General features: G+C 37.8%; 1 protein-coding gene across 1 annotated transcript; it reads left to right on the top strand.

The window, feature by feature from the left end:
• Positions 1-663: 663 nt before the first annotated feature.
• Positions 664-15,305, top strand: LOC140136057 (large ribosomal subunit protein uL3m-like). The gene is made up of 7 exons (XM_072157762.1): positions 664-779; positions 5,611-5,743; positions 7,770-7,895; positions 10,057-10,279; positions 11,294-11,354; positions 12,547-12,736; positions 13,459-15,305. Exons 1-7 carry the CDS (start codon positions 700-702, stop codon positions 13,693-13,695), a joined length of 1,050 nt encoding a protein of 349 aa, XP_072013863.1. The 5' UTR covers positions 664-699; the 3' UTR covers positions 13,696-15,305.
• The last annotated feature ends 754 nt before the right edge of the window (positions 15,306-16,059 follow it).

Genomic DNA, 16,059 nt, shown 5'->3' with positions numbered 1-16,059 from the left:
CTCGATGAACTCTCTGCATGTACATTTTTTTTTACTTTGCACGAACTTACACTTTGTAGTAGAGCTAGATTAGAGTAGACCCTATGAGCATTTAGTTTTTGTTGTGGATTTTGATGTGTTTTAATGAGCTTACTTAGCCATTTGTATTGGACTCGTCATGATTATACAGACCTCGATGGACTAAAGATTTTAAGGAAAGAAAAAAAAATTTCGCTTCGCTCAACGGACCCTTCAACACAGCTGTGGCAGCGAACTTGAAGGGGTGCGCCTGAATATAATAGGCGGGATATCCTTGATGATTCTGATTCTGATTCTGATAGGCTACGAGTCAGGTTTGAACGTTTTGTGATAGAAATGACTCACAATTTCTTGCACACAAGTCACAAAACACAACACACACTTCATAAAAACTGAAAAGGCCATGTAAAACACATGCTTAAAACAAAATATAACTGCACTGAATTGCCCCCAATAAGTGAATTACCTGGGCCTGGTACTCACTCAGTCATGTATCATGGTCTGATGTTTTCCTTTTCCTGGCTTGAGAGTCAAATAAAAATGCCAAACACGCATGCGCACAATGTGTTCCCAAACATTTTATACAAAAGCTACTTCGATTGGTGAAACTTTCCTGGGAGACTCTATCACAGCCAAATGAGCCAATCAGCATCCACCTACTTTAGTCTCTCCGTTTCCAAAATGGCAGCCTCCTGTGGCTCACGAGTGTTGCGGATTTGCACTTCAGTTGTGCAAAAAGGATCAACACGAGGACTAAATCGGTAAGGTAGAGTATTGACTCACTTTGTAAGCTTCACCTGGTCTTCTCGGTTGGACGTTGTTACCGGTTGTTTTAACAAAATCCGTAGTTAGATTTTCGTCCAGTGTAGACGAGATAGGTGCCGAATTCTGTTCTGCACCAAAACGACCAATCATTATATTAGTTCCAGTAACTGTAACTCGTCGTACCTAGATCCGTAGATGTCATTATGTTTATGATAAAGACTGAAGTCTTGCTGGCAGGACTAATCATTATATAAGCTTAAAATAAGGGTTCAGAGGTTTGTTTGTTTGTTGCTGGTTTCCTTCTGAATTTTCCTCTTGGAAACTTGGCTAGCTAGGACTAGTAGTAGTAGTAGGAGGCAGTTCCAATAATTGAAACTCCCGGCTCCGACCGGGAGTTCCAACAGGTGCTGTGTATGTGTTTGTAAGTGTTTAATGTGCATTCACAACAAGCGGTTGAAGACAGCATTGCGTCCTATTGTTATTGCATTGGATTATAGATGATTATACCGTTACATCAAGTCAATCGATTGTTAATGGTTCAAGCATTCAGAGCAATACCGTTATAATCGATACCCTGATATACAGTGCACAGCATTGCGGCCGAAGACGTGACCTGACAAGGGTCACGGCTATTAATAAAATTGTTTATATTCTTAAATTCAAAATAGACTTGACGTAAAAATGGCTTCATGGGCCAAATTTGTGTTTTTTCTTAAACTTTATCAGGAAATTTGTTCAGTTCATATCATTGAGCAATGGAAATGTCACTTACATGTGTATGCCTATTTAGTTACTATGAACCGTAGGCCTACTGAGATTTTTAAATTTCCCCGGGTTCCCCTTTTATATTTATTTGATTTGTTTTAATTTCTGTATAATTCTTCTTTTAAATATACCGGTATTTAGGTAGGCCTGAAGTTCATCATAGTTTCCAATTTAGTCGTATGAGTCAAGTTTCTCTTTTTTTTTTTTATTTTTTTTTTTTAATATCAAGGTTTGTTGTTGTTCTGCTTGTTTTTTGTTTGAATTTATTCTTCTACTTCTTCTTGCCGTTTTCATTTATTTTATAATAATAGTAAAATTGAAAAGCATTATTAATTAAAAATCCTCTGCCCAGCCCGGTCTGGTAAAGGATATTCTATGCGACAGTCGGCTCATTCACACATATCTACATAGGCCACACAGAAGTTATTTGGTATGCGCGAAGTGGTTATTGTGAATGCAGAGAATCGATGATCGATCGACATGTGAGTCATGTCAACTCTGGACAATTGCACATCAATAAGCTCTTTAGACTTGACAGAAAGTGTTGTGGTCGTCAGGTAATCATCTATAATCCAATGCAATAACAATAGGACGCAATGCTGTCTTTAACCGCTTGTGCATTCACATGCACAATCAAACTTTCACCATTGGCACTGTACAAATAATTAAGAGAACACACCAGGTACCACCACCATGATGATCAATTGCACAGTTGGGAAACCACCAACCAACAGTACACACAGAGCTGCTCACATTACAACCCCATGCACTGAACTGACCAATCAGGTGCATGGATTTTCAAGAAAATTTGTTCTGGACTATGAAAATGCTCATGCATATTACTTTTGTCCATCAACATTTGACTGTCTCCACTTGTACTTCCTACACAAGTAGCTTGAATAAACCTTAAACTTCCGTGAGAAAACTTTGAAAACCTCAAAAAACTTGTAATTTTTTACAAAAAGCCCTTGAAATTTGAGTAGTGTTGGTTCCACTTACATCAGTTACATGTATTTCAATGGGATGTAATTTGAGCTGGTGATGTCATTGGGTTATAATGAGCTGTGGTTGATTCATTTGCATAAGTTGAATTTGTACAGAAGTTTGCTTGTGACATGTACACACTTAGCCGTCGGTTCGAAGAAATCGTTGCTCCAAAAATGCTTGCAAATTACACATTTGTAATCATTTTTCACCACAAAATATGATATGAAAACACAATGTATGAATATATTGAGAGGTGAAACAGGTTATTAATTATTGTCAATATTAATATTTTATGACATTTATAATGAAAATAATTAACACTCTAGCCACCCTATGGCACCTTCTACAACTTGAGAACAAGTCCTCAAACGTTCGAAATTTGTAGTTACTACAACTGACCTGAGTAGGAGGTCACTAGAATGGGCGATCTTTTCTTTTAAACCACCCGAGCTATAAAGGTTTCTTGACTAAATACGAATTTATCAAATCAAACTTTCGCGACAAGGTCAAGGTTAAACATATTGATGAAATTTATGACTATTCTCACAACAAAAATGTTCACTTACGTGAGCTTTCGGCTTGCGATCACTAAGTCTTTTTCAAACTGAAAAAAGGTTAAACATGTTTTTATTTAGCAATACAAACATACCTTTTATACAAGCTAAATTTTATTCCAAAATCCATGTTTTTATCACCATTTTTGACGTAAAAGATCTGAATACAAAACTGGTGATGCAAACTCCAGCAACAAGATTTGCGCTCGAGTATCAAGCCTCGAGTATGAGGCCTTTTTTTCAAATGTAAAATTCTGAGGGATAAACCCCCTAGAGTACCACAAAAAGACTTGGAAGTGATCCTTGTTCTTTAATAAACTTATTTATGTAAGACGATTTCATAAATCATTCCAAAGTCTAAAAAAAATGGGAAAAATCTTTTTTAAAAAATCTGACAAATCCCAGAAATTGAGGCGGGAGGGGATGAGAACCAAAACATTAATTTTATACAGCCTAACTTTAATAGGCTAGCCTTAATTATGTGTGTGGAATAGGGAGACATGAAGTCCATGTACAAAGACCAGAAATTACATTTCAAATGTACACCAAGGTATTCCTCCCTAACTATTTCACTTACCATGTCACTGCTGCCCTAAACATCTTTGAAGTAAGCTTCCGTGGTTGTATTATGTCTCTGGAAATTTATTAGTCCAAATTTGTAGTTAATATCCTGAAATTATGTGTCCCGCTTGTAAGCTACAACATGCTTCAAATGGTGTTGATCAAATCTGGCTCTCAAAATGTCTGACAAAACAATCCCTAACTTTTGACCTTTCATAAAGACATGATTCTACCAATACCCACAGAACAGAGACTGTGACTATGAGGTTGATATCATGACATTGCTAAATATGACACATCAGCAGTTGAAGCATGTGCTGACATCTACAGGTCAAAGAACATGTGGACTTTCAACCAGTCTCTTGTTCAGCATGAATTGGCCTATTTGACTGCACATGGCAGTGCTATCAAGGGCAAGGCCTTGTGCATGTGTCCAAGGTCTGAAAGGTTATGATTTTGGGTCATGTTGTGAACATATACAATGGACATGTACAGCTTAATTTGTCATGTGGATATTTAGACTTTTATCAATAAAGTAAGTACAAATTGGGGATCATATTTTTCAGATATGGAATAAGGACTTTGAGTGCATTTTAAAAGTGGTATGTGTGTGGGAATTTTTATAACTGGTGCAGTTATCATGTTTTGAAATACCGTATTTAGTCAAATAGTCGCCCCCCCCTCAAATAAACGCCCCCACCAATTTTTTTTCAACCAAGATGTTTCAAAATTCCGATATTTCCATGCTATCTTGTGAAGTAAGCTTACCAAGTTGCTCACATGGTCGGTAATAGCAGCAATAAATGGCGAAAATCTGCATCAGAAACCCGGAAGTGAACCAAAAGTCAGTGTCAAAAGTTCATAGTTCATCATTTTAGCGTGACTTTTAAGCTTAGCTAATGATTTTAACGGGAATTGTCGTGCTAAAAATGACCTCTAATAAATGCCCCCCCCCCTTGGGAAAATGTAACGCCCCCGGGGGCGTTTATTTGACAAAATACGGTATACACTCTTTGTACCCATACACTAGGTATGGGTACATGAGACCAGGTATAAGCCTTAATCATTGTTGATTATAAACTATGCAGACTTTGTCTAGAGTAGAGTGGCAAGTTTTCTGTGTCACGGAAAAACGGACAAATTCACGGAATTTAAGAAAAAAATGGAAAGCACGGAAATTCACGGAAAACATGTTTTTTCCTTGAGAAAAATAAAAAATGAAGAAAAAAATAATGAGATGAGACTTAACATAACTAAAAAGATAATGCAAGTAACTTCTTTTGACCCCAGATGTGAACATGGAATTGAAATTACATCACGCAAAATTCACGGAATTTAGTATTTAAAACCACACACGGAAAATCACGGTATTCGGTGTTTTAAATCACGGAAAACTTGCCACTCTAGTCTAGAGAGGGAAAATACTTGAAACTTCATTATATTTCAGCCTCATCTCTCTTCACTTAACAAAAGAAATGAACTAGTAATTTAAACACTTGACACAGGATTGATCAACTACAACTCTGAACTGATCTATATGTCAAGTATTATTGACTGCCATCATGAACTTGAATTACCTGCTTATATGTAATGTAAACCAATTACCATTTTTGACTGTAGATTTATGCCAATTGAACTGTCACATCTAGTACTGGCCCCACATGCTTCGCGCTCGCACAAGTGCAGATCGGGCCGGGCATCTCGATCAGTTTTAGTGAATATTATCACTTTGCATTATGTTCTGATGAGTGTAGGTCAGCCTAGCCTGCTTGGCTGGCCTTCATGAAACAATGTTGTGAACAACAATGCTTTAATAAACCACCAAGTTCATTTTAAATATATTCCAGCTCCCTTCTTGGTTGAGCACTTTACTGTGGATGATTTACCTTCCTTTGATTGATTTATAATAGATCAGGAAAATGGCCTAATCACTAAATTTCATTTGTTTCTGTCTTTTCAGCATATGTTCCAGTAGTGTTGTGATTCCAAGACGTAATTACTATGATTACGAGAGTAATCTGACGCCAGATTTAGAGCGTTTTGTGTACAACTGGAGCAGGGTCAAGAATACACTAGGATCAACACCACTGAAGGTAAGGCAACAAACCAAAATTAGGATGAGGTCCTATTTAAACGAAAGTCTTGTCATTAGGGGAAGGTGTCAAAGAGTGTGATTACATTTGTATAAAACTAGTTGAAACATCAGTCAAAGTTTCAAACTAATGTTAGAGGGAGGAGGAGGCGTCAGCTTCCTAACAAAAGCACTTTCGTTTGTAGGATGTTATTGTACTCTTGGTTTGTTTCCTTAGTCTAAACACCAGGGAAGTTTGTTCAAGTTGCTCCCCTTTTAAGAAATGCTTCCCCATGTAATAAACACCTCAAAAGAAATAAGTCCCCCTCTGAACATGTCGTCATAACATCGTAAGGTTTCATTTTGTACCAACAAAACTAACTTTGAAATTATTATATGACTGTTTACTAAGTGCTGTGTGAAAATAAGAGATTTCCGTGACTTCAGGGCTGAATGAGCCTAAATTGAAGGCAAAAACTACCCTTTTCAAAAGTCACAAAGTAGGCCTATGCTTGTCACAAAAGTTGATTCATGGCTTGTTACTAATGGAAAACCCCATGTGTTTGAGTGCAGTTTAAAATCCTCACCAAGTGAACATTTACTGTAATGTGTATCGATTCTTGATCATTCAGCCATGCAAATCCCTAGCTTGGTGCAGAGTTCAGCACAGTGAGTTGTAAGACGGTCAGTTCCATTCCTTGTCCCAATACGCCTTGCAGTTAACAAGCATAGGCCTACTTTGTGACTTTTGGAAAGGGCACTTTTTGTCTTGAATTTAGGCTCATTCAGCCCTGAAGTCATGGAAATTTCTCATTTTCACACAGCACTTAGTAAACAGTCATATCATTATTTCAAAGTTAGTTTTGTTGGTACAAAACGAAACCTTACGATGTTATGACGACATGTTCAGAGGGGGACTTATTTCTTTTGAGGTGTTTATATTTTTACAAAAATGTTGATAAAATGCTGCAATTGTGATTGTAAAATTTGATGGTTAAAATCGGTTCAAAGAAGAAGAAGAAGACAGGAATCGTGATCCATATATCTGGACTTAGCGAGTTAAATTCTGCATAGAAAATTTACTTCAAGTTCAATTAAATGCCCCCTGTTGAATGGGTTTACATTATGGCATCACACAGTATTTGCTAATACCATTAAGTCTTTGAGCATTAGTGGGAGACACTTGGAAAAAACATGGCTTACTCATTCACTTTCAGTAGCGTATCATGGGTCATTGTATTGGGGGGCACTGACCATGATTGGGGAGGCACCGGTTCTGATGGGGGGGGGGCACAAGCCATTTTTTGGCAATTTTCCCATGGGATTTTCTAAATTTTGCAATCAATTGGGGGCATGTGTGCCCCTATGACGCTACACCACTATTATTCACTAAATGTTTCCAAAGCTTGTTTTACATTAGATGTCTAGAAGTTAACTGAAATCCTAAAATACACATTTCAGAGTAACACAGAAAAAAGGTAGATCACCCAACTAGTGGCAAGAGTGATGGTGAAACATGATCTTTAGTTGTAATAAAGTTTTTGATAGACAGATCCAAATGTTTTACTGGCTCTTTTTCTTAGCTTTCAATTACAGGATATATATGCCAACTTAATCACAAATATGCTTGCCAGGCCCACTTACCTCTCGCAGGAACTGGCATTCTCATTCGCACAGCGCGATCCGCACTTGAGCATTAAGTCGTATACATGGTCGACAAAATAAAGTGGGCTATTCTAGTTGAAATCCATACACCCCCTTGTGGAAGACATGACCTTAATCTCCCATAGAGGGGGTGTAGATTTCAAATAGAGTCACTCATTAAGGTAACTCCATTTAAAATGCATATTCCCGGAGTGGAAGATTAAAGTCATGTCTTCCATAGGGGCTGTATAGATTTCAACTGGAATCTAGCCCTTTCGAGTGTCTATGTTCATCGTATTACACCCCGCTATCGAGAGATTGGAAATAATTGGATTTGTCTAACGAAAGTTCACCAAATGAACAATCCTACAAATGGTACTCTTCTTTGTTTGCTTTCTTTTCAGGAGTCACTCACACAAAAAGAAGAATGGACAGAGAGAACATTACGCTGCGGTGTGATTGGAGTCAAATTAGGCATGACAACTTTATTCACAAAGGAAGGGGTAGAAATACCATCCACGGCTGTACAGGTAGGTTCTCTATTGAACTCTTAGACCATGTGTATTGGGCTATTGTAAACAAGATTGAAATGAGATTTTGCTGATGTGAAAGCAGTTTTTTGTTTGATGAAGATTAAAATTCACTTCATTCGACATTTGATTAAGTGCATGCTTAATGCGATGAAGTGATTTTATAATGTGAAATAATGTGTGTACATACTTCCTTCAACAATGCAAAGAGCTGTGTTCCCAGGCTGTGTGTGTCCAGTTAGAATACTTTGTAGCTAGCCAACACATATGCTTATTTTTATCTTTAGATGTGCATTTTGAACAGGATCGTATCTTCATCCGATTTTCCTTAAAGGCATACATTGGAATAACAGATGTGGAAAAAGGAGTATAAACTGGCCAGTAGATACAAGTTGTAGTCCTACTGTATATGGCATAATGGATGGCCTAGGGGAAAGTTAACCCATATTTGCAAGACTAACCTTGCCTTCAAGGTGAAACAAACCTACTCATTTTACCCTCTGGCCATGGGCTGGCCTGGTATCAGATCTTACCCAGGGAAAGATGACATTCCAATGTATGCCTTTAAGGATAATGTGAATGCATGGTCAATTAATTAATACCGTAACCACCCGGGTATAAGCCCACCCCCCTAGATGGGCGATTTCACTCAAAAAATGGGGGTGGGCTTATACCCGGGGAGGGGCTAGTATATGAAAAAAAAAAAAAAAATTAATTTGTATAATATTTATGCCAGATTTTTTTAATTAAAAAAGGTGATCATAATAAAGTTATCAAGTCAAGCAAAACATGCACAGTTTAATTGTATCAGCAGTAATACACAGATCACAACCCCCCCACCACCAACCACGCCAGTATCAAAAGCTAAAACCCGGCTCAAGTTTGTGCTATGCATGTACCAGTACATGTACAATAAAATGTTTTCAATTATGCTCCCAAATCACTTTTTCCCAGACCAAGAAGGCCCCTGTAGAAAGACCACGAGGCCCAGGCCCAGGTATAAATGCCCAGGGTTTAGCTAATGCCACGTGCTTAGACCATGCAGCCCAGCCAGGGTATTCAGCCAATCAATACTGGAGGGTCACTGCATGGGCGAACATAGAAGCATGCTGTAAATCAGTCCGGAAATTAGATAGAGCATAGGTCATTGATATGCAAAACATTTGATTGAACATTGAAACAATAACAAAACATTGCCAATTGATAATGGTGCAAATCCAGGTGCATGACCTTTCATGGTCTTGTTTTGACATGTTACGATATTTTATTATGAAATGCATGAATGGGGTTGTTAAAACAAATTCAATTGGGATGCTATTAGAGTAAACAAACACAGGAACAGACTTTTTCATGCTTAGAACATTCTTTTTCAGTAAAAAAGGATAATTAAAAAAAAAGACCTGCTACCGTCATAAATATTTTTGTGTACTTTGTGCTTTTTTGGTCAAACAAAAAAATGGAAAAATGACTAACATTAAAAATTAAATCAGGCGGTACAGGACAACCTTGCAATGCTATCAATTTATTTTGATGCAATCTAGCGCAATGACTTGGTTGTCGTAATTTATCAAACATGTTCTTGTTGGTGTTTTGTTTACTTACAAGTGATTAAATTTTAATGCCAATTTCAGCAAGTGGGCGAGGCTTAAGGATGTTATAAACTGTCCAAAGACATGTCTACTGGGCGGGGCTTAAGGGCATACCTGGAGCATCGAGCGTGTGGTCTAGCAAGATCGCAAGTTCCAGCAAGCTGAAACCAGTTTGGGTGATTTGAGGAAATACCCTAGCTGCTCATATATCATTATCGTAACTGCGTTCACTGTAGCTCACTGTTGTTTATAAATTTGAGCATAAATTGGCATAATAAAACTTCAAAATAAAGAGAAAAACAAACTTAAAATGAAATTATTCAACAAGATTTGTTCAAGAGATGTCATATTTATTCATTCACCATTGATTTGATGGTAGTATTTGGTCAAAATTAGTACTGGGCTTATACCCGAGTGCACCCTAGTTTCTCAAATATTTTGTAAAATAGGGGGTGGGCTTATAACCGAGAGTGGGCTTATACCCGCGTGGTTACGGTACATGTAATGAAGATTTACTTATCATCGTCAAACTGAGGTATTTTCTAATATTAACACATACTTCTATCTTGTAGGTTCTTGAATGCAATGTAATAAGCGCTCATGAGCCAGGGGAAGGACACGAGGCGTGGAACTTTGGCAAAGACCCCAGGTTTGCTCATCTCATAATCGGTGCAGTCGATGCCTCACCTATCTATAAACCAGAAAGATATTCAAATATGTTCAAAGATGCTGGTGTACCGGTGAAACGCAAATTGACTCTTTTCAGAGTCACACCTAACGCAATGCTTCAACCAGGTTAGTACATGTATAAGGAATCGTAATTGTTCCAAATCATATATTTTCTTTGACAATCTTGTTCCTTTTCATCACATGATGTACTGCTCTTATAATTATCAAATATAAATCAAGGGCTTAGAACCAAAATTGGGTATGTCTTTTGTTTAATTCTTATCTTCTTAGGTGAATAAATTTTGAGATTTTCATTATTACAGTTTGACATAAACTGCTCCAAAAAAGAAACTTACCAGGTAAGAAATTTGTCTGTCAAATTCAAACGACAAATTGTGTTACACTAAATGGGATATGAGTGGAAGCAGTGTTAATTGGCGCTAATTTTTACACCTCATTTGTTGCAAGCGGATGAGTATTTTTGAAGTTATGCTTATTTAACCGAACCTATCCACTGGAATGAAAGTTGCACTCATACCACTTGAGATGGTTGGCAGTATACAGGTGTAATCAGTGCTCTCCTCTTCTTCTTTGCATGACTAACTTTCCTATTGCTTCTTGTGAGGATGTGTGAGTTGACAAAGAATAAAAGTTCTGAACATCCTTTCATGTGTCTGTTTATTGTGTGAATTCATTGGGGCGGACCTGCAACTTTCAAATTTGATAGTAGGCTTGTTCAAATAAGCATAACTTCAAAAGTTTTGATCTGTTTGCGACAAATGAGGTGTCAAACTCCGCGTAAATGTACACGCTTCCACTCATATGCTATTCAGTATAATACGATTTGTCGTTTGAACTTGACAGACGAATTTCTTACCTGGTAAGTTACTTTTTGGGACCAGTTTATGTTGAACACTTCATGAAGTTACAAGCTGAAATAATATTTGTAATAACTGTCAAGAAAGGTTTCTGTCCATTTGAAGTTGAAATAACAAGGGAAAACATGACAGAAATCCCACTTTGATCCGTTTAACATGGAGTTATATGGGGGACCTGATGAAATGACAGTATGTCAAAATTGCTCTGTTGACCTGACAACACAACAAATTTGACAGATTCCATTTATTTCTCTTGATACAGGTACTCCTTTGTATGCAGGACATTTTAGACCAGGCATGTGGGTGGATGTAATGGGCAGAACGTAAGTACACCATACAGTTAACATGTGGGACACAATCTGGTCCATGGGGGCCAAATGTGGCAAATTTGAATTTGAGATAAATGCAAAACTATGGAGTAAAAAACAATAAAATATATAAGAACTTAAGACACCACAAAACAAGAACTTTAGAACCAAGTATGCTAGACCTTAGCCGCTTTTCAGTATTAGATATAATTTGGTTCACTTCAAGTTCGGTAGTGACGTCAATGCTTTTTCTCGATTGCGCCGCAAGCGTGCTGACAAACCGTCCTTTATGCGCACGGTTCGATATTACGGCGAGCGAAATACGCTCATACGTCACTACCGAACTTGAGGTCAACCAAATAATAGCCTATCTAAGGTAATTATAATTCCAGCTGTTTTGAAGGGCAAAAAGTACAATATCACATATTTCAGTGCCTGTTGGCAAGTCCTCATATTCCTTTAAGTGCTGATTGGTCAGCCTGAGTGCTGGTTACTACTGACCGACACCGACCAGTGTAGTGACAACCCTGCGGTGGTACTGCATGGATACCATTTCAGCCACTTGGCCAGTTATATGTGACCTGCCCCCAAAAATGAGCGTAAAGTCGCAAGTTGAGAGTTTCGAGGCGTCCAGCTGTTACGTCATTGTTCTTTGTTCGATGACACCTGTATAGTCAGCTGTATGTTCTTTGTGAATGGGGCAGAATTGAATACATAGCAAGTACAGCATATTATGTGCCCCTTTACAAAGGACGTACCACTGACTATACAGGTGTCTTCAAACTAAACAGTTGGAAAGTCTTGAAACTTTCAACTTGCGACTTTTAGCTCATTTTGTGGGAGTAGGTCACATATAAAGTAGCAGGGGAAAAAAAGCTGAAAATTAAATTCTGTTTAAAAAGCGATAAAACATATTTTTCTTATCAACCTTTTATGTGACACGATCTGGTCCATGGGGGCCAAAGGCAGCAAATTCAAAACTGAGATAAAGATAAAAATATGAAGTAAAAAACAATAAAATACATAAGAAAATAGGCACCAAAAAACTTCAGAACTTCAGAACCGAGTATTTTAGACCGTTGGTGTTTTCAATAAATGATAGACTATTGTATGTATAATTACATTAATTCAATTTTCAAAAATGCCTCCTTTGGCCCCCATGGATTGTGTCACATATATTTTCTTTGTATTCAAACTCCCTATTCAGGAGCGGTAAAGGTTTCCAGGGCGTCATGAAGCGATGGGGATTCAAAGGTATGCCAGCCAGTCATGGAGTCACTAAGACACACAGACGACCTGGAGCAATCGGGCAGGGAGGAACACCATCCAAAGTGTGGAAGGGCAAAAAGATGCCTGGTAACATGGGGAACAGGTTACGATGGATGACAGGGCTAAAGGTAAGAGAATGCCAATAATGAGACCTATTAAAGATATTTAAGAATAAGGAAGGGATGCTATCCCCAATCGTAATCTAATTCCTGACCCTTATTATGCTAATATCAACACCGTAATCCTTTGATGCCGATCCTAATCTTTTCGCTTATCCTATTTCTAAAACCTAACTTTAGGCTAAAATGTTTTTTCCTATAGGCAACACATATTTCATTTTTGGGAGCAATTTTACTGCATTTCGGTTTTTTATTTGCGAAATTCAGTAAAAGTTATTTTTCAATGACTACATTTGTATGAAGCTTTTTTTTACATATTCTTGGGGGCTAATTGTGCTATTTGTTCCTGCCTTGCAATGATGCATGGCATGGTATCCCTTATATTGTGTACAAACGATGACTGTGCTTTGGAAAATGTGAGGCAGCCCTAGAGTGATCGTAGCCATTTTATATTGTGCAGTTCATGGAATGATTGGTCCTAATTAACAGCGACTCGAGAATCGACTACTCCATATTTGGGTGTCGCTCATCATGGAAGGCAATATAGTTTACCTCCTGATGGATGCCATGGACATGCTAAACGTTGATTGAAAGTGTGTGCTGCTATGCTTTTAGCGTGCAAAGCATTGCGTCGATAATGCACGCTAAGCACTACCTGGGCGAACTTAAAGGTGCAAATTATAGTTTAATTTTGGCCTCTAATCATTTCAATATTTGTGCTTCTAACACAGGTTTGGCGAGTGAACACAAGACACAATGTACTATACCTCCAAGGTCAAACTCCTGGACATATGGGCTCCTTATTAAAAATCAAAGACTCTATATTATGGCACAAGAGACTAACTGAAGTGCCCCCAGTCCCAACGTATTATCCCGACGAAGGGGAGGAGTTGGATGAGGACCTGTATGCAGATGATTTACATAGATTAACTGATCCAAGTATAGTATATGACGTTGATGAAGAATAAGTGATATGTAAATCAGACAATTATGTTTTGAATGGAACACCTGAAGATAGTATATCATGGAGGCAGCATAATGGCATATGGAACATCCCTCAATGTGAATTTCTGTGCATGCAAATTTGGCAAGGAAGCCCTGCCCATTGGTTGTACTGGACTAACAGGAGAGCTAATGAGTAATTGATTACAAAAATATGACAACACTTATGATGCCATATGGACATATCAATACCCACAGGAACTGCTGGAGATTCAAGAACCACAAAACTAGTAGATACCACTGGTTATTTTTGTGAAATATCTGTCTGGAAATTGAGTAGTATCGCCAACCAAATTTGAATGTAAACTTGGTAAAAGCTCAGTACGTTTCAGATGTAGACCAATGTGGTAAGACAGAAAATAATGTTCTTTTAGTTTATGAGTGCTGGATGACGGCATTGAAAAGAATGTTTATTGATAGGTAGTATATGCGCCAACTACCTGAGGGCATCCTTAGGTGGCACAAACCACTTAAGGATGTCCTCATTTATCCTCAGGTGGTTGGTACCACCTGAGGACATCCTCAAGTGGTTTGCGTCACCTGAGGACATCCTCAAGTGGTTGTGCCACCTGAGGATGTTCTCAGGTGGTTGGTGCCACCAGCACTGTGACCCCGGGTCAGTGTTCCATCTACCAGATATATGATTGTAGGTGTATACACCACAGAACTAGTGATGAAAGAGGATTAGGCTTTTGAATTCCCCACCCAGTACTGTAAAGTCCCAGCACTGTAAAGTGTAAGCAGGCTGCACACATCACCTGTATGTGTTTGCAGTGACAGCATATTGTTGCCAATTTAAAATGTGTCACTGTGACTAGGTATCTAATTCAAACATGTCCTGAACAAGAATGTTCTGTGATTTTGTTTAACTTAAATACGTTGTTTCACCTCTTTCGGTAGTGATGTAGATGCATATTTCAATGTTGAGTCGCATGCATAAATTTAAACACAGCATACATGCACGCATACAAGGGCAGTTTCGTGTACCGTGAAAAGGCAATTGAAGTTACAATCGAACTTGAGGTGAAGTAACATATAGTAGCATCACCCATTTGAAGTTATGTTTTATTCATCTTGATGCATACTAATTGTGGGATAGGCTTTTACAACCGGAATTCATAACAATTTGTGGGTTTTTTAGTGGGTTCGCCGTCCAAACTTGGCTGACGGCAAACCTGCTAAAAACCCACTAATTGTTGATGCATACTTTACATTGATGCATAAAAGTCCATAATACTTTGTCAAATATGTGATCTGCTACCACAAAATATGCATTATGTCGCAAGCTGGCAGTTTCGAGATATCCTGGCTGGCTTCTAAGTTGATATTCTTTGTTTGCCACGGCACCTGTACAAATCATTAGTATGTCCTTCATGAATGGCCCATTGTGCCCCCATTCACAAAGGACATACAGATCAATGCAGGTGCATGTGAAACAAACAAAAAACCCACTACCAACACACCAGGCGTCTCAGAACTACCAGCTTATGACTTTTGCTCATTTCGTGGTAGCAGGTCACATTGATAAATAAGGTGTATTCAGAGAATTAAAGGGGTACTACACCCATGTGGTAAATTTGTGACTATTTTTGCATTTTTAACAAAAGGTATATTATTGGGGCAAGGAATCCAATTACTACACTGAAATTTCAGTGACTCAAGACAAGCGGTTCAGTATATATGATAGGAAACGAGGTACATTCTAGCGGTACCTTATTTATGATCATAAATAACAAACCGCTTGTCTTGGGTCACTGAAATTCCAGTGTAGTAATTGACTGAAATTCCAGTGTAGTAATTGAATTCCTTGCCCCTATAATATACATAACTTTTGTTACCACTGAAAAATGCAAAAATAGACACAAATTTATCGAGGGGTGTAGTACCCCTTAAGGTTATTGTTGTTGCCTTCAGGTTTTCCTGAGGCATTAACAAGCTATTATTCCCCCAATTCTATTCCCCCAATTTTATTATTTCATAAATTAATTTCAATTTCATTTCAATTAGAATTATAGCCATGATACTTCACAGCATGAAAATAAATCAATGCTTTTGTCATCACATGTGTAAGATATACAAATATAATGTTTATTTTATATCATAATAATACTTCTGAAATGAATCTACAATGTGAAATTCTTGAAGTGAATTAGAAAGATAAAAAATAAATTGATAAAATGTACATGATTACTGCTGTAGATATAATGTTTTGGTAGAATGCCTCAGTGAACAAAATCTTCTTGATAACGCAAAAACAGTCCCAAGCATATACTGTTATATATTAATGACCTCATCAGAGGCCCCAAGGTTGTGCTAACAAGGTTCCGCTG

The sequence above is a fragment of the Amphiura filiformis genome, chromosome 16 (assembly GCF_039555335.1).
Source record: "Amphiura filiformis chromosome 16, Afil_fr2py, whole genome shotgun sequence".
Taxonomy (NCBI): domain Eukaryota; kingdom Metazoa; phylum Echinodermata; class Ophiuroidea; order Amphilepidida; family Amphiuridae; genus Amphiura; species Amphiura filiformis.
This window is presented reverse-complemented; position numbering and strand designations above follow the sequence as displayed.